The sequence below is a fragment of the Aythya fuligula genome, chromosome Z (genome assembly GCF_009819795.1).
Source record: "Aythya fuligula isolate bAytFul2 chromosome Z, bAytFul2.pri, whole genome shotgun sequence".
Taxonomy (NCBI): domain Eukaryota; kingdom Metazoa; phylum Chordata; class Aves; order Anseriformes; family Anatidae; genus Aythya; species Aythya fuligula.
In genome coordinates this window covers 25,708,783-25,733,441 of record NC_045593.1, presented here as the reverse complement: position 1 = coordinate 25,733,441, position 24,659 = coordinate 25,708,783, and the positions used below count along the sequence as shown (strand labels likewise).

At 40.3% G+C, this 24,659-nt stretch overlaps 1 protein-coding gene across 1 annotated transcript in view; it reads left to right on the top strand.

Annotated features, from left to right (window-relative positions):
- PDE8B (phosphodiesterase 8B) overlaps window positions 1-24,045 on the top strand; it is an 87,521-nt gene extending 63,476 nt beyond the window's left edge. The window contains exons 11-22 of the mRNA XM_032205988.1: window positions 6,405-6,456; window positions 9,495-9,572; window positions 10,458-10,534; window positions 11,460-11,624; window positions 12,445-12,490; window positions 12,918-13,053; window positions 15,028-15,226; window positions 15,834-16,051; window positions 16,462-16,597; window positions 19,556-19,723; window positions 21,326-21,455; window positions 22,012-24,045. Coding sequence (XP_032061879.1) covers window positions 6,405-6,456; window positions 9,495-9,572; window positions 10,458-10,534; window positions 11,460-11,624; window positions 12,445-12,490; window positions 12,918-13,053; window positions 15,028-15,226; window positions 15,834-16,051; window positions 16,462-16,597; window positions 19,556-19,723; window positions 21,326-21,455; window positions 22,012-22,124 — 1,518 coding nt within the window. The 3' untranslated portion in view covers window positions 22,125-24,045. The remainder of the gene's footprint in view (window positions 1-6,404; window positions 6,457-9,494; window positions 9,573-10,457; window positions 10,535-11,459; window positions 11,625-12,444; window positions 12,491-12,917; window positions 13,054-15,027; window positions 15,227-15,833; window positions 16,052-16,461; window positions 16,598-19,555; window positions 19,724-21,325; window positions 21,456-22,011) is intronic.
- Window positions 24,046-24,659: the final 614 nt, after the last annotated feature.

Here is a 24,659-nt window from a genome sequence, read left to right as displayed (position 1 = left end):
TTGTGCATAAAAGTATGTGGAAAGTCACTATAATTCCTAATTGTCCTTTTTTTTGGTATAACAAACCTATAATACATTATTGTAATACATTATTGGAAAACTACTCTTGGAAAAAGTTAACAGGTAGTATTCTGTTAGTTGAAACCATGTCCTTGGCACTGTTTTTTGTGTGGGCAGGTAGGATCAAGTCAACTGAGAAATCTTAGCTTCTGGAAGAACTGAAGCTTTACCACTTAAAGACAAAGCTTGAAATGTTTTAACCTTACCTCATATTTTGATCAAAACATACATTTTAGTATTGGCAGCAACGTATCGTTTACAGTAGCAGGATTTCAAAAGTGCTCAGCCTGGAGTGCAGGAGATTTTTGTAAAAGAAGTAGTGTCAATGTTACATTTATTTCTTTTTTTAAAGTCATTAATAAAACCACATAGTTCATATTGTTTCATTTACAGCTGCTTTGACATTGATTTGGGATTGAGATAGCATTTGATGTTTTTTCTGTAACATATACACAGCTGAAAGACTGGTGCAGGACAGTGTAAATGTCATACTGTTTATACAAGATCATCAGTACAAAACAATTGCAGATTTTCAGTCATCTAGGAAAAGCACCAATAGGAATATAGGTAAAAGTGCTTTTGTTTTCTGTTTTTAATCTCCCAGTACTTTGGATTGCTTAAACCAGTAAGCTTAAGACCAAAATTATAGGAACATGTGTCAAAGGCCACATTCACACTCTTCATACTGTTGCACTGTTGGAAAGCACCATCAATAAATGCTTTTTAGTACTGAATCATGAGCATTTATTAGGAAATAAAGCCTGAATCCAATGGGCGTGGGCAGCCTTAGAGTTCTGGGGAGCCCAGGTTGTATGAACTCTGAAGGGTTCTGAACAGAAGTAGAGATCTGCTACAAAGACTAAAGATCACAACCTAACAGAATATATGGTCTATGAAGATTTAAGATACTTAACAAAAATAAAAAAATAAAAAATAAAGTGTGGCCAACAAAACTAAGTTTTTGCATTTCTCTTCCATGGTGGAAGTCTCTCCTGCGTATAGCAAGTACAGTATCAGGTATTTCAGCATTGAACAACAGTGTCTTGAGGCTTTGGTTTGGTTTCTTACTCATTTTATATGGGTGGTATTGGTGACATATAAGAATATCTATACAATATTCATAAGACTCTGTACGGTTATTTTTGTAGAGTTACGGTTATGATGGTATTAGTTGTGATCAGCATGTGGACACTGCAGGTTACACCATCTGGTGGCAAAGAGAAGTTCAATCAAAGAGAAAACATTGTGTAGCTGCCAAGCTCAACCTGAACTTTGCAGAAAAGCTTCATTTTCTGTAGCAGTTAATAGAACAGACTAAATGTCCGTTAAAGCTTGATTAAAATTAAAATGAAATTTATCGTTGAATTAGTGACAAAATAGTGTTAATAAAATGGCTCCTGGGGTTTTACATTAGCTATTGAATTTCGTTCAGTTAGTTTTGTGGTAGCCTCTATATTTCTAATTCTCAGTAAACTGCAGTATTTTAAGACACAGTACACCATCCTGTTGAAAAGTAGAGAAAAGAGGGCAAATGTCTCACTGTGTAGACTTTCTGCATTTGTGCAATTGAAATAAATGTTTTTAGGGATTGAAGAATTAAACAGTTAATAGCACTCTGTCTGCATCTAGAGAGTTGAGGTAAGGACCATTATTTGAGCATTTGCTGAGATGTAGCCATTTTCCCTGTTCCTAATGCATTGAGGATGTGCTGTCTTTGGGTTAAACGAGACTTTATCGAAGAATAATACAGAACAGTCCCAGAAGTAGTCAAGCCCATCACAGACACTCCTGTTCTTTGGTTTTGGAGCTAGTAATCTCTTTCTTCTATTCATTTAGACCTTTCTGAAGTCATCTTCATGTTCTGCTGTAAGGCAGTCCTTTTCTTTCATCTTCCGTTTTGTATCAGTACGTTCCTGAAAAATAAATTTACCTCTCCCTTGACAATACAGGAGCTGGGTGAGATGATCATGTGCCTTCAGGCACTGTAGATTGCTTAGGGTGCGACAGGATGCTGCTTGATTTTTCCACGTGGTAGGGCTTGAATAAACCAAATAGTTCAGGCTTGACTTGGCATCTCTTCAGGAGACAGGCCACCTACAAACCATGAGACTTCAGCATTTCAGCCACAGCTTCTGGTAGTTGAAAGCCTATTGGAAATATCAGAATATCCTGAGCTATTGCATCTTGCTGAGCCATCTTGTCCTATCCAGATGGTGGTGTCAGTGCTCTTCATGAAGTTTTAACCTTTTGGCTCTCTGTGGTGTGATCCCATGCACTGGTGGGGGCACAGACTCTTTGTGTTGATGCACTGAAATAAGCCTGTCTGCAGGTAAAGTTGAGGACTAAATGCATGGAAGGAGTAGCAAGGGGGAAGAGGAGGCAGTAAGACTGCAAAACCTGTAACCCAGAAGGAGATGAGGGTGATGTTTGTCATCCTGTAAGCAGTACTTGCTCTGCTCCAGGAACATTTGTTCATCCCCCACAGCCCACTCATGGTCATACTGTGCAATTTCCTAAGTAAAATACCATCAGGAGTTTGAGTGATTGAATTCCAGTGTCAGTTATTTCTTTTAGAAAGCTGGCATAGGTTCACAAGTCAGCATGATGGTGTTATATATTGAATTCTGTATGTCTGTGGTCTTTATTGCCAAGAGATCTGAAGATTAAATGAGGCTTCAGTTCTAAAATAAATCATTTGTTGCATTTAATCACACTTTAAATAGAAAGTGTTTTGTTATAAAACTCCTTTTGTTTTTGTTGTTTTTTATTATTTTGTTATACCTCTAGCCATGGGGACATCTTAAGCAGTGGAGCAAAAGATCACCACATTTCTTAACACTTTTTGTTAACACTTAATATTTCTTATTTTGCAAAATAAATCTGGAAAGACCTTTTTTGTGACAAATACAATGTTTGCAAGGTGTTTTTTTTTCCTCCATCATATTTTTCCTCCACTTCAATTTGTATCCAGCTTTTGCTGAGGATTTTTAAAACTTATTCTCTCAAAAGTACCTTCTGGGGAACATTAGCCCATATGGCAGTCATATGCTTGGTAAATCCCGGAATCCATTTCCGAATACTTGCATCCTAGAACTTTCCTCCACACTAAAAAAAAAAATAAATAGGTTTTTCTTCAGATCAACGGTAATTCTTTATGTAATAATAAAAGGAAAACAAACTAACTATGTATTTAGTTATAGGGTGGTAAAATCTGATACGATTAAAATTTTGATCCAAATTTCTGTTTCACTTCATCAGTGTAATTATAAGTGGCTTGATCTCAATATTCAGACACTGTATACAGGCTGAAAAACATCCTTACATTACTGTATATAGTTTCATAGTTAAAAGTGTAGACATGTTCTTTGGCATTACTGACAGACTCTCTAAGGAATATCAGAGTATTAGAGATTACAGTATAATCAGAAACCACTGTAAAGAAATTTTCATGGATTTCTGTGCCAGATTTATTACATACAAAAATCAACTAGATTTATGTACAGAAAATAATACATCTGAAACTGTAGTAATTTTTTGTACAGAGGAGATCTATGAATGCGAATTGACTTTCATGTGACTATTTGCGTGTGCTGAAGCCTGGCTAATGATTAATTCTGCCTTTATGAATTGAGACCTGGAAGGATAGAGTCCAGTGTTTGCATGTATGTAAATTTATAATGGAGGTGTTGTTTCTCTTCTTAAGAGCATACCAGTTCAAGATAAACCATGTAACTGCTCTTATAACTTATCCTACATCTCTCTTTCAGGTCATGGCTACAGAATTAGTAAGAAAGTATTCATGGATTTATTTATTTATTTATTTATTTTATTGGCGTACTTAGAGGAATGTGCCAAGGTTTTCTTACAGCTGGGGAGCAGAGGTGGATATCCAAGGACTAAATGCAGATCCAGTTTGGGACCAGAATGAGCAGTTCAGATGAGTTGTATCAGTTCATAGAATCACAGAATGGTTTGGGTTGGAAGGGATCTTAAAGACCATTGAATTCGAACCCCCTACCATGGGCAGGGACCCCTCCCAGGCAGGGACTAGGCTGATCCAAGCCCCATCCAACCTGGCCTTGAACACTTCCTAGGATGGGGCATTCACAGCTTCTCTGGGCAACCTGTGCCAGTACCTCACCACCCCCGAGTAAAGATTTTCTTCCTTATATCTAACCTAAACCTACCCTCTTTTAGTTTAAAGCCATTCCCCCTTGTCCTTTCTCTACACTCCCTGACAAAGAATCCCCCCCCCAGCTTTCCTGTAGCCTCCTTTAGGTACTGGAAGGCTGCTCTAAGGTCTCCCCAGAGTCTTCTCATCCCCAGGCTCAACAGCCTCAACTCCCTCAGCCTGTCCTTACATGAGGACAGCCATGTGTTCCAGCCCCTTGATCATCTTCGTGGCCCTGATCTGTACTCATTCTAGTATGTTCATATCCTTCCTGTGCAGGGGGACCCAGAGGTGAACGCAGGGCTCCAAGTGGGGTCTCAGAAGAGCAGAGCAGAGGGGCAGAATCACCTCCCTCGCCCTGCTGGCTATGCTGCTTCTGGTGCAGCGCAGGGTACGGTTGGCTTTCAGGGCTGTGAGCACACATGGCCGGCTCATGTTGAGCTTCTCATCAACCAACATCCCCAGGTCCTCATCAGGGCTGCTCTCATCAGCCCCAACTCCTCAGGGCTGCTCTCCATCCATTCTCCACCCACCTGTATTTCACCATGTTCACCACATATGACAAGCTTCCACAACCTTACTCTACTGAGACTTACTTCTCTGAGAATTCCTGCTTGATTTTAAGAGAGGTGTTTAAGCTTTTGAAATGAGTTTTCTGAGGGAGAGTGGTCTCTTCTAGTGCTTTGAACAACATTTATATGGAACATTAGTGCATAATTTCCCTTTCCTCTCTTAATTCTTATTCAATACAGTAAACCACTCCTGAATTCTGTTTGCTTTTCCTTTCCATTCACTTCTCTTTCTTTTTCACCCTCTTTATCTCCTGTCCCCAACAGCAAAAAGGAAAACAAGATGGAAGGGGTTCAAGATTGATGGAAAAAAGAATTTGTATGATTTCTTTTCTATCTTTCGTAAATAATTCCTGTAGCAACTCTACAGCATACTGTGTCTCATATGGACACAAAGACTGCACAAGTGCAATCTTGCTTTTCTTTGCTTTTAACTCACTTGTTGCAACCACAGTTTTGCAATCTAGTGCTTTGCTATAGGCAGACAGGCAATGGATTTGGTCAAAGGAATGATCCACCATAGGTTAGGTGACTGTACTGAATTCCAAAATGTGATGTGTAATGTAAAACCTGCAAGTGCAGTACTGCACTGTGCTTATTCACCTGAAGTAGATGATAAATATACTTTCTCTAGAGACTACAATAAAAAATGAAATAAGAGTGATGTGTTGTTTTTAGTCCTTTTCGGTGTCTTTATTAGCTCTAAGTAAGTAAGTCCTGTACTTTCAGAGAGAAGATTTGGGGAACCAAAAGTTCTGTTCAGTTTTTCTATTGACAGCAAAATACTTTATTGTAATCACAAAACAAAGGAATGGGGTAAAGTGATCAGCATGTAATAAACTATCATGTATTGGGCAGACTGTGCTTTGGTTTCTGAGCAGGATGGAAAAGCAAAGAAGCATTTAATCTCCTGTTGTATTACCAAGCAGTAGGTGTAAACTTTAAGATGATGGAAAAGTCCTACTTAAATTTTAGGAAAGACTAAAGTATCTATCAAAATGTTCAGGTGTTTCAGAAGCACAAGATAATAAGATTTTATATTTAACTTCTTCATTCATGGGAGCGATTAAAATTTACTTAGAAACAAAGATCTGATGAATAAGACCTGTCGTCCCCTTAGTGGCTGGAGTGTAGCTTTTGTAACTGCCCAGTGTATCACTATTTCATGAAAGAGTGCGTGCAAGCTTAGCTTAGAGAGAACCAAGGAAATGGTGTTAAAAATACTTGCAGAGTGCAAAAATGAGAAACATCTTAGGATTATTTTTTTTTTCTTTTTGCATTTATTCATGGAATCATGTGCAATTGGTACTTAAAACTTTATCTAAAATGGAACATCAGTTCTCTTACAGACATGGGTATTAAACAGCAACATGCTGTTAGTATTTAAAAGAACTATTGTTTCTGTGATTTCCTGCATTGAATGTCTGTTTACTTTCATATTATTTCTCCATGTCTAGTTACACCCAAAGAAGAGTCTTTGAGATTTTTTTTTTAATAACTGAACAGAAAATGTTGGTTAAGGACAGTGTTGAATGTAGCCCTTTTTTAAATCTTTTTGTGTTCTTTTCCCTTACAAACATGTTTTACTCTTGGTGCATCTTCAGCTCTGCAAGAGTCACCACGATAAGAAGTGTACAGGAGACAATTCTCAGTCAGGTTAGACTACTATCATTTACCTTTATAAACTTGAATGTTTGAAGTTGTGACTAGGTTCTTTGCTGGTATGATATGTTGTCTCTACCCTCTGTTGAGTCTGTGGTCAGAGAAGATGGACAGTGACTAATGCCAGCTGCTCAAATGTTGCACAATGATTCAGGCTTGTAGCAGGCAACAATAATTTGATCTACTGTAGAGATCTCTTGCATTAAGATGCACTGCTCTTCATTGTATTAAAATACCATGTCTGAACTGAAAGCTGATGTGTCTTGTCACTCCTTACTGTTTGAAATAAATGTGGAACTGTGCTGATTTATGCCAGCAGATCTGCCAAAGTGTTTCAAAGTTTAGGACCTGCCAGCAGGGGCTGTTAGTTTTGGCCCAGCATGAGGCTAAGAAATGTGTCTGTAGTGCCCAGGCTACAAGTAGTCATAGACAGTCAGCATTGAGCATGATGGTGGTGTTGTGAGGTGTCTGCACAACCCTTTCTCTTTGTCTCAGGCAGCTTTGCTTGCTTGCAGACAGCACATTTAAGATCTTGATCGAAAGCTACCTGCAGAAGTTACTAAAGATAACTTTGGGAAGGAACGTAAGGGGATAATTACATCTTCCAGTGCTGTTTGGAGTAACAGTCTTCCCTGAAGAAAGAGACACTAAAGGCCAATTTAAAATTTGTAATGGTCTTCTATTGATCTGACCTAGATGCAGCACTGCTGTCTCATTCTGAGAGAGCATGTTCTTTCAGTCTGTTACCTTTTAGCACCCAAGATCCTTCCCACAATAAAATACTGGGCAACGTTGCTGTGCATTGTTAATCATCTTCTGATTTTCACATACTAAGGGTGTGGGATGTGACTGCTTGACACCCCTTGCTTTTGAAGTAGCATAAGAGTAAGAAGAAGCATTGGAGAACTTTGTGGTGCAGAATAATAACCACCAGAGAGGGTGGGAGTGGGGAGAAGAGACAAAGTTTGCAACTTACTACCCTCATTGCCAGTGTTGCCACTAGAACTGACCCATGGTGTGTTAAACTGCTCCTGTGTCCTTGTAATAAATGCATTTCTTCCTTCCCACTGTTTCTTTTCTGGCAGTGGAGTCCGCTGAAAGGGGAAGGAGAGAATGCCTGTGAATTAAGTTGCAGAACACTTGTTACTAGTTAACATGTTGTTATTAGTGTACTAAGGTGCTTTACAAGTTGTGGTGAGGCATTTAGATTTGCTCATTATTGTGAGGGATTTCAGCAGGACTGGGAAGCCACATCACATGAAGTGAGGTTGATGATTTCAGAGGAGGCAACCTTTAAGTCACACCTATGTGATGCTGGTTATCCTTCTCTGGTGTCCATGGTTATGCTTCAAGAATAGATTTGTAGAACCAGTTTGTGATGAGAGTAGAAAAATAGCCCATGTATATTGTTCTGTTTGTGACGTCGTTTGTAACAAATCTGGAATGGGAAACACTCCACTCATCCAGTGAAGGGTAAATATTTATTTAACTATTTCCAGCAGAAACTAGTGTGATGTAGAGTTGTAGGGTTTTTGTGCCTGTGACTCTCTAGGTGGCACTAGCAAAGTTTGAAACTGGCTAGGCTGGAAGTTTAGGAAGTAACAGAAGGAGAGTTATCCTGTCTGCTACTGCCACTTGCAGCTATGTTAGTGTATAAATGTTTTCTCTCACTCAAGTGCTTTATGTTAAACTTCTGCAAAAGTTAATGCAGAAAAGAGGTTTAAAAGAGGAGTCCTACTAAATAAATTAATAAAATAATTTATCATGCCTTATTGATGCCCAAGTGTCATTTATCAACATCAAGAAATCCTTCAGTTTCTCCAGTATGACAATAACAAAATTTAAAAAATCCAAACTTCCTTGTAAATGTGTAGTAAATAATTCTTAAGACAGAAACTGCATTCCAGTCATTTTTAAGAATAATCTATTTTTAATTCTGGAAGACTCTATACTAACATTTTGTTGTGTTACAGACAGGTTGTCTTGAAAAAGGTTATGTGAGTTGGTCCTAATGTTAAGAATATCAGTTTTACAATATTTCTGATTCTTCACGCAGTGGTTACCTCCCTTTGAAAGCTTTCAGTGATCTCTGACTTTTGAGAGCCATATTGTGTACTCTATGAGTAGACACTGTGGAGATTTTCACAAAGAGGTGCATAGATACAGGGTTGTTGTTTTGAAGCATAAGGGAGAGTGCAGACCATAATGTTTTGGAGAAAAACGGATTTTTACTGAGCCTTTTTTGTTGTTTAATCGAGACACTGTCCAGGCATTTATATGGGTTGGTTTCATTTCCCTTTTGCATTTGTCTGGATATTATGATTTCACTTGTTTTTAGTAAATGGAAGTTTCAAGAATGACAGCTTGGTGTGTGGTTATTTTTCACAGCAACTGAATGGATTGGTTCTCAGTATGTTGGATTTTTCTTAAACAGTGTACAAATAATTATTGAAATTAAAAGAAAAAGTTGTCTGAGCATGAAGAGGGAAGATTAAACCTCATGCTGGCTTTGTAAGAGTGTTGACTGAGATGGGATTTCTCCTCCTTAGCTAAGTTTCTGAGCAGCTGAACTGACCTTGTTCAGTGGTCAGTGGAGAGCAGAGGGAACTTGCTGCAGGGGTTCAACCTGCCTGCCTTAGGCATCGCTCCTAAAGCAGAATGACTCATTCTGCCCCTCTCTATCCCCATTAATGGGAAGGGATCTTTGTCAGCTCCCTTAGGCAAACACAAGCTGAAAGCCTGCTGCTTTTAGGCAGCTAAGGCTAGGTGAAGCAAGTTCCCTGTTCCATAAATTGTTTTGCCTTTCTTCCAAAATAGCTTCCCAAGTGACCTTAGGCAAGTTGCTGTAACTTGATGTACTCTGAATTTATATCAAAGTCCCTTATTCTGACACGTAGAGATTACAATATTTCCCCCCACTTACACGGTATCATGAAGATTATTTTATTAATGTTCAGAGTTTTGGATGGAGAAGACTCTGTAGAAACATTTATTACTGACACATTTTTAAAGCTTTTGTTTTATATTTACAGAATCCCATTCCTTCAAATGCAAGAACAGAAGGAAAGATTCGGTTGATGTTAAGTCAATAACTTCTCAAAGTGGTGATGGTAAGAAAGTAAAAAACTGTCAAGAATAAGGTTAGAAATAAAGAACAGACTTACCACAGGCAATGAAAGCAGAGAGTGAAAGAGGAAGCAGACAGGTTCACAGGTGATTAAATAGAGATTTCTTCAGTGTGTTATAACTTCTTTAAAATTTCTTAATTCTGAATTGCAAAGCAGTGCCCCAACAGGAGCATCCATGTAGCTGTGTGATGCATGGCAGAGCTTGGTGCCCTCACGGGGAGGAGCAGTGGCTCTGCCACAGGATGGAGGGCAAACTGTTAAAGGCGTGTGTGATGAAGCATCAGGCCCTCCACTAGCAGAAAGCTGCAGGTTCTGTTCCCTAACCAGTGTTTTGGCTTCATTAGTTTGGGACATGATGGGATTTGTTGCTGTTGGTTACTTGAGAGCAGTACTTCTGCGCCTAGTCCTGCCTGTGACTGCCTGCCAGGCCTGGGATGGTGGTGGCAGAGATTTCTTTCTGCCGCAGTAAGCAGTGAGAAGCACAAGTTACAGGGTGCAGTAACGTGTTTCCTCAGAGCAGCAGCTCTGCTGAAATGAGAGGAGCACGTACAGTCACAGCAGAAGCTGTCTGACAGTAATACGTTGGCAAGCAAGAGGGCAGGGGGAGGTGCTGGGCATGAAGTTCAGTACGGCTTAAGTATACAGCAAATGGACAGTAGCAGTGAGAGGTGGCTGCAAAGCAAATACACAGTGCTGCAAGAAAATAATCAGTAAAGCAAGAATTTGCAGGAGGGGAGGTACAGGAGAAATGGGAGTCAAGGTTGGGGTCTGTCATGCTGTTCCCTAATGACAGCCTTTGGCGCTCAGTAAAGAGGGTCGGATGATTCACACTCTGCAGCATGTAATCAGTGCTCTCTTTAATGACAGCTCCAAGCTTACAGACCCGACGGTACTCCTCAATGGCAAGGATCCACTCAATGACAATAGAAGCTCCTATCACAAAGGTGAGCCCTGAGCCTTTTGCACAGACTCAGGATTTTTTGTTGCGCTTTTAGGGAAAAACATAGCTTGTGGCAGTACAGCCAGGAGTTTACTTTCTATTTAACAGAATATTTTAAATCAGACTTTTTTCATAAAACTTTATGCATCTCATCATCTCATTCCAAGTCCTAGTCATGAAGAAAAAGGTAAAAAGGGGAAAAGGGTGTCCTTGCTTGTGGCAGGAAGAGGACCCTACTTTGTTGGTCTGTGCATGTATTTCCAGTCTCACCTTGGCTCTTGACATTGGTATTTATGAGATAGCATGCAGAAGAGGTAACATCTGCATCACATTTTGTCTCTTGCTTTCCTGCTTCACTGTCTGTGTTACACATATTCTGCTATCACAAACCAGATGCATAATCAGTTGTACCACAAACCATGGTGTCCGCCAACTCCCATCCTCAAACCATTTTCTCTTCTCTCCCCATCTTCTCGTCATCAAGCTCTTCACTTCCCAGCACTATCTGCCCATTACAGCAGCTGACTCCTTTCCTTTTCCTTCTCCCCAAGAATAGCCTGTAGTGCCCCTGCAGAAGCTTGTGGATAAAGCAAGGGCTTTAGCCTTCTCAGTCCTGGCAGTGCCAGGAGCAGTCCGTAGTGCTGCCTTAGTGTCATTGCTGCTTTCCCAGATTGCAGCTGAAACGCATTGTGGAAGGCAAAGAAAAGCCATCCTCTTCTCCCTCAGCCACAGCCCAGCTGTTGCTGCTCTCTGCCTTTTTTTTTTTTTTTTTTTTTTTGTATTTAGAAAATGAATTGCACAGGATTTGGGGAAATTACACAGGATTTGGTACATGGGAAGTAACAAAATCTAGCCAATAGTGTTTTGTAGCAAGAAAACAAAAATGTGGTATTCACTCTACCTTGCCTGCCTCCCTACACTGCTTTCAGGTTATTAACATAATTAATGCTGCCCAAGAAAACAGCCCCATCACAGTAGCAGAGGCCTTGGACAGAGTTCTGGAAATCTTGCGGACAACAGAACTTTACTCCCCCCAGCTAGGTACCAAAGATGAAGATCCTCACACAAGTGATCTTGTTGGAGGTCTGATGACTGTGAGTAAAATTAGTAGAGATGAAATTACTGTTACCAGTGTCCTGTATCACAGCTCAGTGCTCTGCTGAGCTAAAATTTCACAAGGAATGGGAAGGGGAATTGTAATTCATCATTGTTTCACTTAAGTGTTTGGCATCTCTACCATCAGTAAGCACTGAGATGTTGTAAGATATGGCTATGTCTCAGTCCATTGCATGCATTCATCCTCATATATAAGTGAACGTGGTCACCACTAGAAACTATATCATCCAATCTGCTTTGTCTCAAGGAGGTACTTTTTAGAAACCCTAGAAACTTAGATGGAATTAGAGGGATTGCTCTACAGCTACTCTACCTGACAACTAGATGACAATAGCAAGAGTAAGTTTTACTTTCATTGGGTTATGACTTTGGTCCCATAATGGTAGCAAAACTGTCTGCCAGAGACAGATTACCCAGATTTCATCATGGATTACCTCATTTTTTTTAACAAACAGTGAGCTAATTCTTGTCAAAATAATGTAAAGGAAGTGAAAGATAAATGGTGGTGGTTAATGTGAATGATGAAATGGTGCAGGTACCAATAAAAGGGTCAGGGAGGTCAGAACACTGTATGGTTAGTAATATCCTTTCTGGAGATCTCATACTAGTGTCCCTTGAAACCTTTCGCATCTGTTTTGAAATACTTTAAAATATGGATGGTGTTTATGATGCTACAGTAGGAGCAGTACTTTCAGTATCCAGGAATAGGACCTACAGAGAAACTGTAGGTAATATTTTTACAAATGATGCACAGGTGCTGTTTTTGCCTAAAGCTTATAATAGACTTGTTTATTTCAGGATGGCTTGAGAAGACTGTCAGGAAATGAGTATGTGTTTTCTAAGAGTAAGCCACCATTTTAAAATTTTCTTTGCATGTGTTATTTCATTTGTAGATGCTAGTGACATAGAACTTCATGCTAATTTGCAGTGAAATATTTGTCTTTGGAAATAGTCATCTAAGTGACTGGAGAATAAGTGCTGTACTGCCTCAATTTTGGACCTGAAGCAGATCCAAATAATTAAAATAATGCATTTCAAAAGGTAGAAAATCAGACCAGAAAATAATAAAATTGTCATTCAAAGAGCTGTTCACTGATCTTTCTGGTTTATTTCCAAACCGTTGGTAGTCATATAATATTACAGGCTTTTACAGACTTTTTCATGTAAGAGAAAGAATTGTTTTTCTTTAAAAGAGTTGTTTTCTAAACTGAATTCTGCATGTTAAAAAATAAATCCATAAATGTTGTAATTGTCAAATTCCATTTCAACAGATATGAACCTGAGCCATAGTCACCTTTCAGTGCCAAACACTATCAGTGATGTTCCACCTTGTATTGCACAGCTCCTGGATAATGAGGAAAGCTGGGACTTCAATATTTTTGAACTGGAAGCTGTTACAAATAAAAGGTACCTGACTCCTTTTTCTGGGTGCTGGTAAAAGTGTTGCTGAGGCTCTGTAGCTGAAAGTGCTCTGCTCTAGAAAAAGTAAAGAAAGACACTGAAAGTCTGTGAGAGCTGCCTTCCTGGCTTTTGTTGTGTGCTCACTTCTATGCCTTGATAGCCCACGTAGAAAGAAGCCAGGCACACACCAGGGTCAAGATGCATGTGCAGGCCATGGAGAACCCTGTGCAGTCTGTCCTCTTCCCTGACAGCATCTCCAGCCCTCCAAGATTGCTTCCTGTTCAATTTCTACCTCGTTTGACTCCCATCTGCTCTACTCAGGTCACACTGTTTGGCACAGTCCACTGTTGTTACATTCTGTACGTCCCAATGATGCCCTTTTTCTTAGTGCTGCACAAGTGGTCAGGCTGGAAAAAACAAACCTCTTCCCTCCATCACCTCAATCACCCTGTGATTTTGTAAGCTGTGAGGCAACTGTGGCTTTTGATTATAGCAGTAAAAATCTGGGATAAAGGATAAACCAGCAACAGGATCAAGGATCAACAGGAAAGACAAGGATCAACAGGATCTTTCAAGATTTTGAAAGATTTAATGAAAGAAGGCATCAGGAGATTTGATGTCATGTAGCCCACAAAAATAAACATGTTATTCAGAGAGAAAAGTGATTTTCATTCCAAGATGCAAGTGAGTGGGAAGACTACTGATTCTCTTGTGCTCTGTTTAAAGAAAGTAGCCATTGTCTGAATTTGCATTTGCCTGATTTTAATTTGCAGATGTTGGCTTTACTGTGTCACACACTGGCTCATCACTCCCCTGCTCAGCATTAATTCACTAGACCTCAAATTCCCTCCCCATCTGGGAGATGGCTGCTGGTACAGGGGAGGCAGGCAGAAGGCTGAGTTGGTTGCAGCAGCACGGTTACCAGCCTCTGCCATCACTGTCCCTGGTCCCCAGGGACATCCTGTCATTCATCTCTGCACTGCTCTCTGATCTCTAGCATCTTCCCCTGCTTCCAGGATCTTTCCTCCAGCCAGATTCTTCACCCACTTCTTTCCAGACCCCCCTTCTTCTTTCGAGACCAATGCTATTTTGGGGGAACCACAGTCTTTCATCACTAGCTCTTTTTTTCAGCTGCTGTTTTTCCCAGTTTACATAACCTATATGTGGAAGCACAGCCTCCTAACTGGTGGCTTTGTCTCGTGCCTCTTCATTAGCTGAAGGATTCAGGACATGACACTTCTGTTTCGTCCATCCCACACAACTTGGAGCTAGAAAGTGTGAGGCTTTTGGTGTTGTGTTTTTTTGGAAAAAAAACTGGCAGGCTCCTGTCTATTCTAGAAAGTGCTCCAGTCCTCCTAAGCTGGAGCAGGTTATGTGAACTAGTGACCTGATGCTAACACCTTCCCCAAGAAGCGCTGACATGCTTTGCGTATTGCCAGCTCCAAATATTCAGGAAGTAGGAATCTGTACGCCAAAAGTCCTAAGATAATTTGAACCTGTAAATGTTTGGCACTTTGTCATTTGTGCCTTGGTCGCCTTTAAGATGTGCCTGTGTAGTGTTCAAAGTGTGCTGTTTCTCCTCAAAATAAAAGATATTTTTGAACGGTTGACAGATAATCAAAGCTCAAAAAAAACGTGCTTTTAAGCTTTTTTTTATATATATATATATTATTTGTGGCTTCTTGAAGGCTAAGATAAAATTATAGGAATTGGTGAAGCTATAATGGAACTGTGCCATTTCTGCAAAATGTATTAAGTCTGAAAGGATGGTAAAAGTAGTAATTTGTAACCTTGACTATTTAGAGACTATGGAGTCTGGCCAGGCTATTTAGAGATTATAGATGTGCAATAAAGATGTTTAATATTCCTCCCACCCTTTATTTCTAAGGTCTTGTTCATTTCTTTGAAGAAAACATCATTCTTTAAAACTGTAGAAGTTCCTCTTTCGCAGCAGTGCTATTTTCTAACATTGTTTTCTAGGCCATTAGTCTATTTGGGCTTGAAAGTTTTTGGCCGGTTTGGGGTCTCTGAGTTTTTAAACTGCTCAGAAGCAACACTGCGAGCATGGCTGCAGGTGATTGAAGCCAACTACCACTCCTCCAACTCCTACCACAACTCTACGCACGCAGCCGATGTCCTGCATGCTACCGCCTTCTTTCTGGGGAAGGAGAAAGTGAAGGTAAAGCTGTCACCTGGGAGCTCTTTGGGCTGGGATTTTGGTGTGTTTGCTCAGGTGTCACTCTGGAGTGCCATTTCATATGTGTCATCCAGCAACGCGTTTGCTTAAATAATGGCCCTGGCTTCATCAAGTTGCTCTGGCCTTGAGGTCTTTTCCTGTCATGCCTGCAGCCCACACAGTTTCTCTGAAGTAAGGGATTTGCACTTGTAGCTAGCAACAATAGGGGAAAAAATCTTTTCTATCTGTTGGTAATTGACTGTTAGTTCTTTGTAAGCTTTGCAACACACACAAGGTCTGTAGAGTGGAGTCAGAGCAGAGTCATTCAGAAAAATGCACCAAGTGGAGAACACCTACAAGAGGACCTAAAGCAAAGACAATGCTTAGATGACAGCACAATAAAAAGCTGCATTAATGAAGCAGGTTTTGGGTGAGGTTGGGAAGGGGTTTTGTACTAGGTTATCCACATGCACAGTGAGTGGAAAATGATCACAAGGAGGTAGGGTCCCTACACTCAAGCTTACAGTTGCATATTTGTGGGTACACAGAAATGAGAAGAAATTGGTTTATTTTATTTTTTCTGACATGTCATGATCTCTCTCTTCTGTAGGGAAGCCTTGACCACTTAGACGAGGTGGCTGCATTAATAGCAGCCACCATTCATGATGTAGATCACCCTGGACGGACCAACTCTTTCCTGTGCAATGCAGGCAGTGAATTAGCTGTCCTCTACAATGATACTGCTGTGTTAGAGAGCCATCACACGGCACTGGCATTTCAGCTTACAGCTAAAGACAGCAAATGCAACATTTTCAAGAACATTGATAGGTGGGTTTGCTGGAGAGAGGGAGCACGTGTGTGTGTTTGTGTGAACTGGTTGCTTCAGGACTTTAGTTTGGGGACGATCGAGAGCCTACCTTCTAAACCAGGAAATATAATTTGAATTGAGACATTAAATATTTAACCTCTTCCGGAAAAAGGCTGTGATATTTTTCCCCCATCCTCTGTTCTGTGTTTTGAGGCATCCAAGTTTTGTATTGCTAGGAAGCATATAAAGATAGTTGCTAGTGTTTTATGTACTGCATTGGCATGGTCTGGTTGGCAGCCCCTCCTCCAGCCAGACCTTTCATAAGATGCCTACTCCATTGGGTGAGCCCACGAGCTGTGTTTTGCAGTGCTGCCTGGGAAGGAACAAGGAAAGGATAGGCTGGTGAGCAAGAACTGTTTTTCTTTCCTAGAAATCACTATCAGACGTTGCGCCAGGCCATTATTGATATGGTTTTGGCAACAGAGATGACAAAGCACTTTGAGCACGTGAACAAATTTGTGAACAGCATCAACAAGCCAATGGCATCTGAGGAGACCAGCTCACATGTAAGTGCCTTCAGGACTTTACGCCTCTGGGCGTTTCAGTGAAGTTTTTCCCCGATAACTTTAAGTATCATTTTCATTTGCATTATGGTAATGCCCAACGCAATCCACAATAGGATTTATGACCTCACACCTCAACGTGTGAAAAAATACTTCCTTAAACTTTCCATGTCTGGGCTCTGCCTTTAGGTCATTTAAACACCTGTCCACCTTGTTTTCAAAGCTATTTTGTGTTCATAAAACGTGGAAGTAGATGTTTTTGTATATGCAGTACTCTGTGCAGGGAGCCAGGTCAGCACCTGTGCCTGCAGTTATGTCTCTGAGCAGTGGGATTTGCCTAAGCTTGGGGCTCTGACTGAGGAAACCATGTAGTTTTGTTCCTCTATGATCGGGAGGAACACCTCTGTTGTTTCATGAGATCTCTCCCCATTCCTGGTGGTGCCAAAAGATATCTCGGCCATTATTCCTGTCAGTTACATGCACCCTAGTGCTGTGTTTCCCATCCAGGCCCCTCATAGCCTTCTTTTTTTTGCTTCTCAAAGTCATCTCAAAGCTCAGCATCTGACAGGGTTCTCTACAGCAGTGTTACCTAAACAAAGGTGATCTTATCACTACTTAGTGATAATAGTGCTTTATTGCAAGCGCACACACACACAAAATCAGACCAAAGTGAAGTTCAGTGGTACTAAAAAATAAAAGTGTCTTCTGTTAGTTCTCCACAACTCAACCTTTTGCTCTGTAGACTGACATGGATACAGAAACCAGTCAGGACTGGTGGGGCTTACGACTTCTGGGGCAGCATCATGTTGGTTTAACTGACCTGCCCTAGGGACTGCTGAGCTCCATTCTCCCAGCATTTTGAGCTGGAAATCACAAATGCAGCAGAACTTCACCGGCTCTGTGGGCACTTTGTGTTGTTACTGCCCAACACTTCCATCTCTGGAGGGCTTGCTGGAAGTGGCACTGGATCTGAATTTGCCTGATCTATCCTCAGTGCCAGCACTCCCATGGGACAGAGGGATGTGATTTGGGCACCAGTGGGGGCCTCTGATGCTGTTTCTGCTCTGTGCTCCCATCCTGACACCTCAGGAGAGTATTTCATGGGTTTGCCCTCATATACTGGCAAAAACAGGACAGCAGAGATCCTACTTCAGTTTAAAGCATGCAGGAAAGTAACATCCACACCAGCATGCCTCGCTGTGTAGGATTAGCTGCTTTCAGATTTCCCTGCCTGTACTTACCTGTGGGCCAGACAGCCACTTGCTCTGGACCCAGCAATTACTGAAATGCCCCCTGAAGTGGCACAGGGAAATCTGTGTTCTCAAACATCATTTCTCCCTCTGACAGGTTGTCTTCTGAATTTCTTCCTCCACCTCCCCTGTTTTGAAACCTCTTGTGTTCTGGTATCCCTGCCTTGTGCTGTAGGACTTAGATTCACGAGTGTCACTGAAACCACAGTGTTTCCAAGCTCTGGATGTATTTTTGGGGAATCTCACTTTTATCACATGCATTTCTTCTAGCAGTTGCTAAAGAGCTTTTAAAAGTTCTCCATACGTTTTGTTGCAGCCAATATTTTTTAAGCTACAGAAACCATTTTCTTTGATTCATTCTCCTTTATCTTACCATCTTCTGGCAGAGGCTATTTCAAAACTTACAGGAGTTGGAGAGTAATAAAAGTGCAGCACAAATCACATGTATTACAGATTTGTTTTTTTCACTAATATGAGGTTATTCTGTTCGCTATTGTTAAAGGTGGCTCTTCCTATTTTTGATCTTGAACAGCAGTTTAGGAGCAAGTCTAATCTGGCAGCTCATTGTGGGCTACCCATGCTGAAGAAAAATTAACTGTTAAACATAAAGTTGGAAGATTAATGCCTGAATTGGCAAGAGTCACTGCGAAATATCTACCCATAAACCTTCAAAGACATTAATTTAGCAGTGGTGGTAAAAAGTATTTATGTTCAATTTTTGACTCAGAGTTGAATTTAGCAGTGAAGGGAGGCCGTAATTACACAAATATATTATTTTGAGAATAGTGTTAATGCCATGTTGAGCTGAGGTGGAGGCTTTTTATTACTCAATAAGGAATATAATATACCTGTGCCCTTCTTTAAACTACTCAAGACCCAGATGATGTCACAGCAGACTTGTCACAAATACTCTGTTCTCTGCACCCATTCTCCATAGTGGTGAGTAAGTAGTTCAGCATTTGACTGCAGAGCAAGCAGAGACATTCTGGAGTCAGTATGCCACTCCTGTATTTTCCTACTGTTCATCTCCTAGATTAGCTGATACTTAATTTTAGCTGGTAGCAAAGACCAACAAGTATTCCAGGCCTAGGGTACAAATCCAGCACAAAAAAAAATGGCAATCTTAATTAAAAACATAATGGAACCGAGTGGCATATACTTGGTTTTCTGCCTCTGTTAAGAAATTTCAATTGTGCAAATCAAATCACCATTCTGTTCCTGCTTCAGTTTTCTCATCTGTGAATGAAAAAGTGAAAACTGCACTGTAAAAACTCACCTAAATCAAGCAGTCCCCTACCACTCCTGCACCAAAGTTTTAAACACTTAGCAGAGATGATGCTGGTTTATCAGCTTGTAGTTTGTGGATGACTCCCCCATCCTGGTCCTGTTCCCTAAAGGCAAGGCTGGGATGCAAAGAAGGATAACCTACCCGAGCTGATATGGAGCCGTGACTCCTCTGTTTCACAAACTTGGCTATTAATGCTGAGAATCTCCCCAGCTGCCATGTGGTGGCTCTACCATTACCTACTTCACACGGCTGCTGTTCTCAGCCATCCCTTTCTCCTCCAACTTCCTGGAACACTGCGTGGAATGAGAAGGCATCAGGCTGGGTGCCCACTTACTGTATAAGCACTGCAGAGCTAATAATGATGCATTTACTTCTGATAGCAGGGATGCTGGCCACCAGCCCTCATAACCAACTCTGTTGCAGAGTGAAGGCAGTGACTATGAACGTACAGCCAACAGAAAGAATTTTCCAGATAACCAGACACTGATCAAGCGCATGATGATCAAGTGTGCAGATGTAGCAAATCCGTGTCGCCCCCTAGAGCTATGTATTGAATGGGCAGGGAGGATTTCAGAAGAGTATTTTGCACAGGTGCGTATATTTTTATCATTTGATTATTATATTATTTAAGAAAGTGCATGTCAACTGGTCTGCTGTTCTACATGGAGTCTGCCTGGCATCGCCATGCAGTCCAGAAGCATAATTTTATTCCCCAGTCAGAATGGGACCTCTTCATGCAGAATAATTTTCTCCTGTCAACACTAGCCAATTTGCTTACTGGGAAGCTTGTAGTACAGAATGGTGGAAAGCTTTTACACTTTTAGTTTTCTCCATCTAAATGAAACAAAGTGACTTGACCAACTTTTGCAAATTTATTTAGCTAATACTCAATCAACATCATCGTTCTAGCTTCTAGTTCCAATCAATACCTCCCTTGAACAGAGCTTGAAAAAGCAATTCCATTCCTGCTGAACCCCTCAACTGAATCATTGGGCTGGCCCTTCCTCTTTGAAGATGGCACCTAAACAATCATTACAGTTGGCAGATGGTGGAGCAGCTCAGTACTGCAGAAAAATGTTTATCCCATGGGACCTTGAAAAACAGAACTGGAAGCACAACATCCTTTCTTAAAACTCAGTTTTTCTAACACAAACACAGCAATGTCTGTAAAGTGAAACACTCTTCTAGTGATCTGAACAACTCAAAGCTTCTTAGCTTTTATTTGCCACTAATGGCATGAAAATCTGCACTTTGGGCTCAAAAGACAGGTGGGTGTTGCTTGTATGCTTCCCATCCAAATTCAGATAAGAGACAATTTTTACTGGGGAGAAAAAAAAAAAAAAAAAAAAAAAAAAAAGTGTAATGCCTAGTACATATCTTTAATTTCATTTCAATCCTTGCGAATAAATTTGTTCACTTGCTGAGTAAGATCAAGCCTCACTTAGGACATACCTCCCTAGCAGTGAAGGTACCATGCAAGCAGTCAAGCTGGTTTTAAATTGCCAGTCTTGGGCACTAGCCTACCTGCAGCAAAATGAGGTGCTGAGGACGGCTCTCCTCTTCATTCACCTCACCTGGTAATTTTGGGACTGCTTTGCTGCCACTTCCAACATTAGCTGCTGCCTAAACTACTTCAAATGTATGTTTTAAATAAAGTCCTACTGAGTTGGTTGGCTCTTCCAACATACTGACAGCAACACAATCAGCCCTCTTCCATTTGTGGTCACATAGTTAAAGGACATACTCATACTCCTGTTAGTCTTTTTACATAATACAAGCAGAGAAAGTAGAGACAGCAACTTCCCTCTTACTTAAGAGATAAATGGTTTGGAACATCCTCCAGAGCTGTGGAAAAGATGAGTCTGACTGTCCTCTGCTAGAGGACTCTGAAGGTCTGTTTTCCAGTTTTGGCTGGTGTGCCCTAATCACCAGGTTATGGAGTTCTGTCTCACTGGAACTAAGAACAGTCACAGCAGTGCAGTAGCAGAGTACTTGTGAAAGGGAAGAGATGGTGATTTCAGTCCCAGTTCCAGAGGAAATAAAGCACAGGAAGCTAAAGCCATTCACCTCTGGGGTTCTGAGTTTTGGCTCAGTTTAGCCCCCTACTGCAATTCCTCTAATCCCCGGGCCTTTGCCATTCTAACATGAAAGCCAGCAAAGCTTCAGGGGCTAACTGGAGTTTTGTTTTCTTAGACTGATGAAGAGAAGAGACAGGGTCTGCCTGTTGTAATGCCAGTTTTTGATAGAAACACCTGCAGCATCCCCAAGTCTCAGATTTCCTTCATTGATTATTTTATAACAGACATGTTTGATGCATGGGATGGTAAGTAGTTCTGCTTCTTCTTCCTTGCAGACTAAAAATGAAAAAAACCTCAAGCTGGCCATTAATCCATTTTTCTCAGGGACAATACCTGTATTCAGTACACAGTACCGCACAGGACCTGAAGAATGATGCTGTTGAATCTGGTTTCTTTCACTGTACAGTGAAACACTTCCTACTTTGCAAAAGCTCAGTGCTTACCACTCTGTGTAAAGAAGGAAGGAGCAAGGCTTAAACTAAGCTTTTTCTATCTAGGTCTTTTGCTCCTTTAACAACGTATTTCTTCTATAAAGCAGAAACTGAGATCACAGGGGTTACGTGCTAGGCCTAATTGGCTGAACTCAACATACTTTAAGAAATGGATTTGCTTGAAAGAAAGACTGGAAAGAAAAAATAAAAAAGAAAGAAAATAAATAAAAAAAACTTTCCCCTTTTAGTATTCATTAGCTTACATCTGAAGGAGGGAAAGAATTAGGTGAATGCTAATTTCAGACAAGGCTAGGCTGTTCTGCTGCACATTCTGTGTATGTAGTACAACTGATCCTCCGCTTCATTTCAGCATTTGCACATCTGCCTGTTTTGATGCAACACTTGGCTAATAACTACAAACACTGGAAAACACTGGATGAGTTAAAGTGCAAGAGTCTCAGGCTCCCATCAGAAAACAACTGACACAAAAGGAAGAAAACAGACCTCTTGATCTACCAGTTTCACTGTGAATCTCCATGCTAATTTGGATACAAGAGGGACAGTGTTTCCTTTCATGTGAAATTAAGACTGTGTGGCAAGAAGGAAATATTTTATCCATCACTTATCCAACACAGACTAAGAGTCTCTGAATTCCACAGAAAAAAATGTTTTAGCAAAGACTATGTAATCCACATATGAATAAGAGCTCTTTGGAAATACCAGTTTGTGGCAGAAAAGGTACTTCTGAAACTAATTTCTAGTACTGAATTTGCATTTGTCAAATCTTGTAGCAAATACAACTGCATTTGCTAACAGTCCACACAATGGTTTCTCAGACATAAACATGATTTATTCACCAGTAAAAGAATAGGTTGACAAACCCATAAAAACTTCCCAATTATCTCTCACAAAAATTGTTCCAGTTCTGCTGATGTTCTTTAGCTCTTTCAACCATAGTTCTGAAGACAGCATGCAGAGTAGAACAAGTAAGCCTCAAGAACACATTAAAAACAAACCCCCTCTAGAGTATAAAACTGCTCTCACGCCCTTCTTTTCTATATAAAATTTCGGATTGAGAAGTCAAATTCCTTTAAAATTGGTTACACAATTGGAGAAAATAAGCACGTTCTGTATAGTTTGCGTCATCCACGTTTTTCTATGCCACCTTAGAGCCATTACCATGTGACGTTTTGTCAAGATTTACATGTAAACCATTGTGGCACTGGCCAACCTCCCTTTTATATAAAGTGGTGTTTGTACACACGGTCATCAATTTTATTAGACTGATCTAAATTTTATGACAAGGCCATATATTGTGCTACTTACAGAAAGAACCTGTAACTTTTTTAAACAAATGTTTTCAGGTTATAATTTGTAACAGCATTATAATTTGTACTGCTCTTTCCCTCCTAATAAAATGCTGTTTGATGATGTAAAAAAAGTATTTCAAAAGTTGTAAATAAGTAAGTTAGAAATCAAACATAGTTTGATTAGTTTTATTAGTTTTAAGATACAAAATTTATGCTAAAGCTTCCAAAGCACAAATGCGTATTTTTGTACATCTCATTTTAATCACATGCAGACCATGAACATGCGTTCAAATTTTAAACTATTCTCAGATTATTCAGTTAATAAATACTAGCAGAATTGCAGATTTTTTAACACTGTGCACTCAAGACTGCAGGCAAGGGTGTCAAATCTGTGACTTCAGTTGAAGTAGTCCATTGTTCATTAAAAGGAAAGGTCCTGAGGCAGACTCTTTACCACCCCCCTATACTGTATCAAGAATTGAACCAAGTAAAGTAAATAAATAAATAAATAAATAAAAAGCTTAGATTGCTGTGGAAGAAGTGACAGTGATTGTCATTTACTGCGGGTAGCTTGCATAATGTGCCAACCTTTTTGTATGTTTTGTACCAAGTTCTGAAAACAAAAGGAAACATTCGTAAAATGTATGTGCAGATAAATGTATATAAGCTATATTTTTGTTAGACTTGTAATAGAACCTTACTTTTGTCATAGCTATGGCAGGTTGCTTGCTATTAAAATGCTGCACTGTGTATATTTGAAGAATGGTGTTTCTGGTGAAGTACATATATTCATTATTTCTTATTATATATTGCAACATTTCCAATGGATTTTTATTCATATCCGGTGAACCTCTGATTTTGACACAGGAAACTGTCCGCTTTTACTATTACTTTATTTAGAACTAGTGCTCTCAGTGGTTGTATCTCATCTATTCTGATGACTGAATGCTCACTGCAGCTTGCATTAGAGAAAAAGAATTTCACAAGTTTCAAAGCTTTGGCATATTAATTTATTTTGTTAAATACAGCATCACTATAAGATCACAGCCATGTAAAACATTTCAATTCAGTATTTTTGTCACAGTACTGTCACAAGGAGGAAAATATCAATGGTAGAAGAAACCTTAGAAATAAAGTTCAGCCTCAGTTCTGTTACACGAGTTAAGGTGTTTGTGTGGAATCTGTATTTGTTGCAAGATCCTGTGTTTCTTCCCCCAGCCAGAGACTAAGTAAAATAGTAATTAGTGTGAAGAGATGTCCTGTTTAAGAGCAGAGGAAATAAGAATCTTCATGTACCGCTTTTGTCAGACTTCTACCTGTCCAGCAGGCTCACAGGCTGTTGTTTCATGCTACTGTCAGTGCACAGATACTTAAACAGCTTTCTCTCCCCTGTATAGATATTAAGGATATTTCTGATAGAGATACTTATTTTCACGAGGTGAAGATACGCAATTCTACTTTATTGAGCTGGAAAAATAAATTTAAAAGGAATCATAGAATATCCCAAGTTAGAAGGGACCCACAAAGATCATCGAGTCCAACTGTTGAGTCTACATAGGACTCCCCAGAAAATCAGACCATGTGTCTGAGAGCATTGTCCAAACACTTCTTGATCTCCATCAGGCTCGGTGCTGTGCCCACTGCCCTGGGGAGCCTGTCCCAGTGCCCGAGCACCCTCTGGGTGCAGACCCTTTCCCTAACCCCCAGC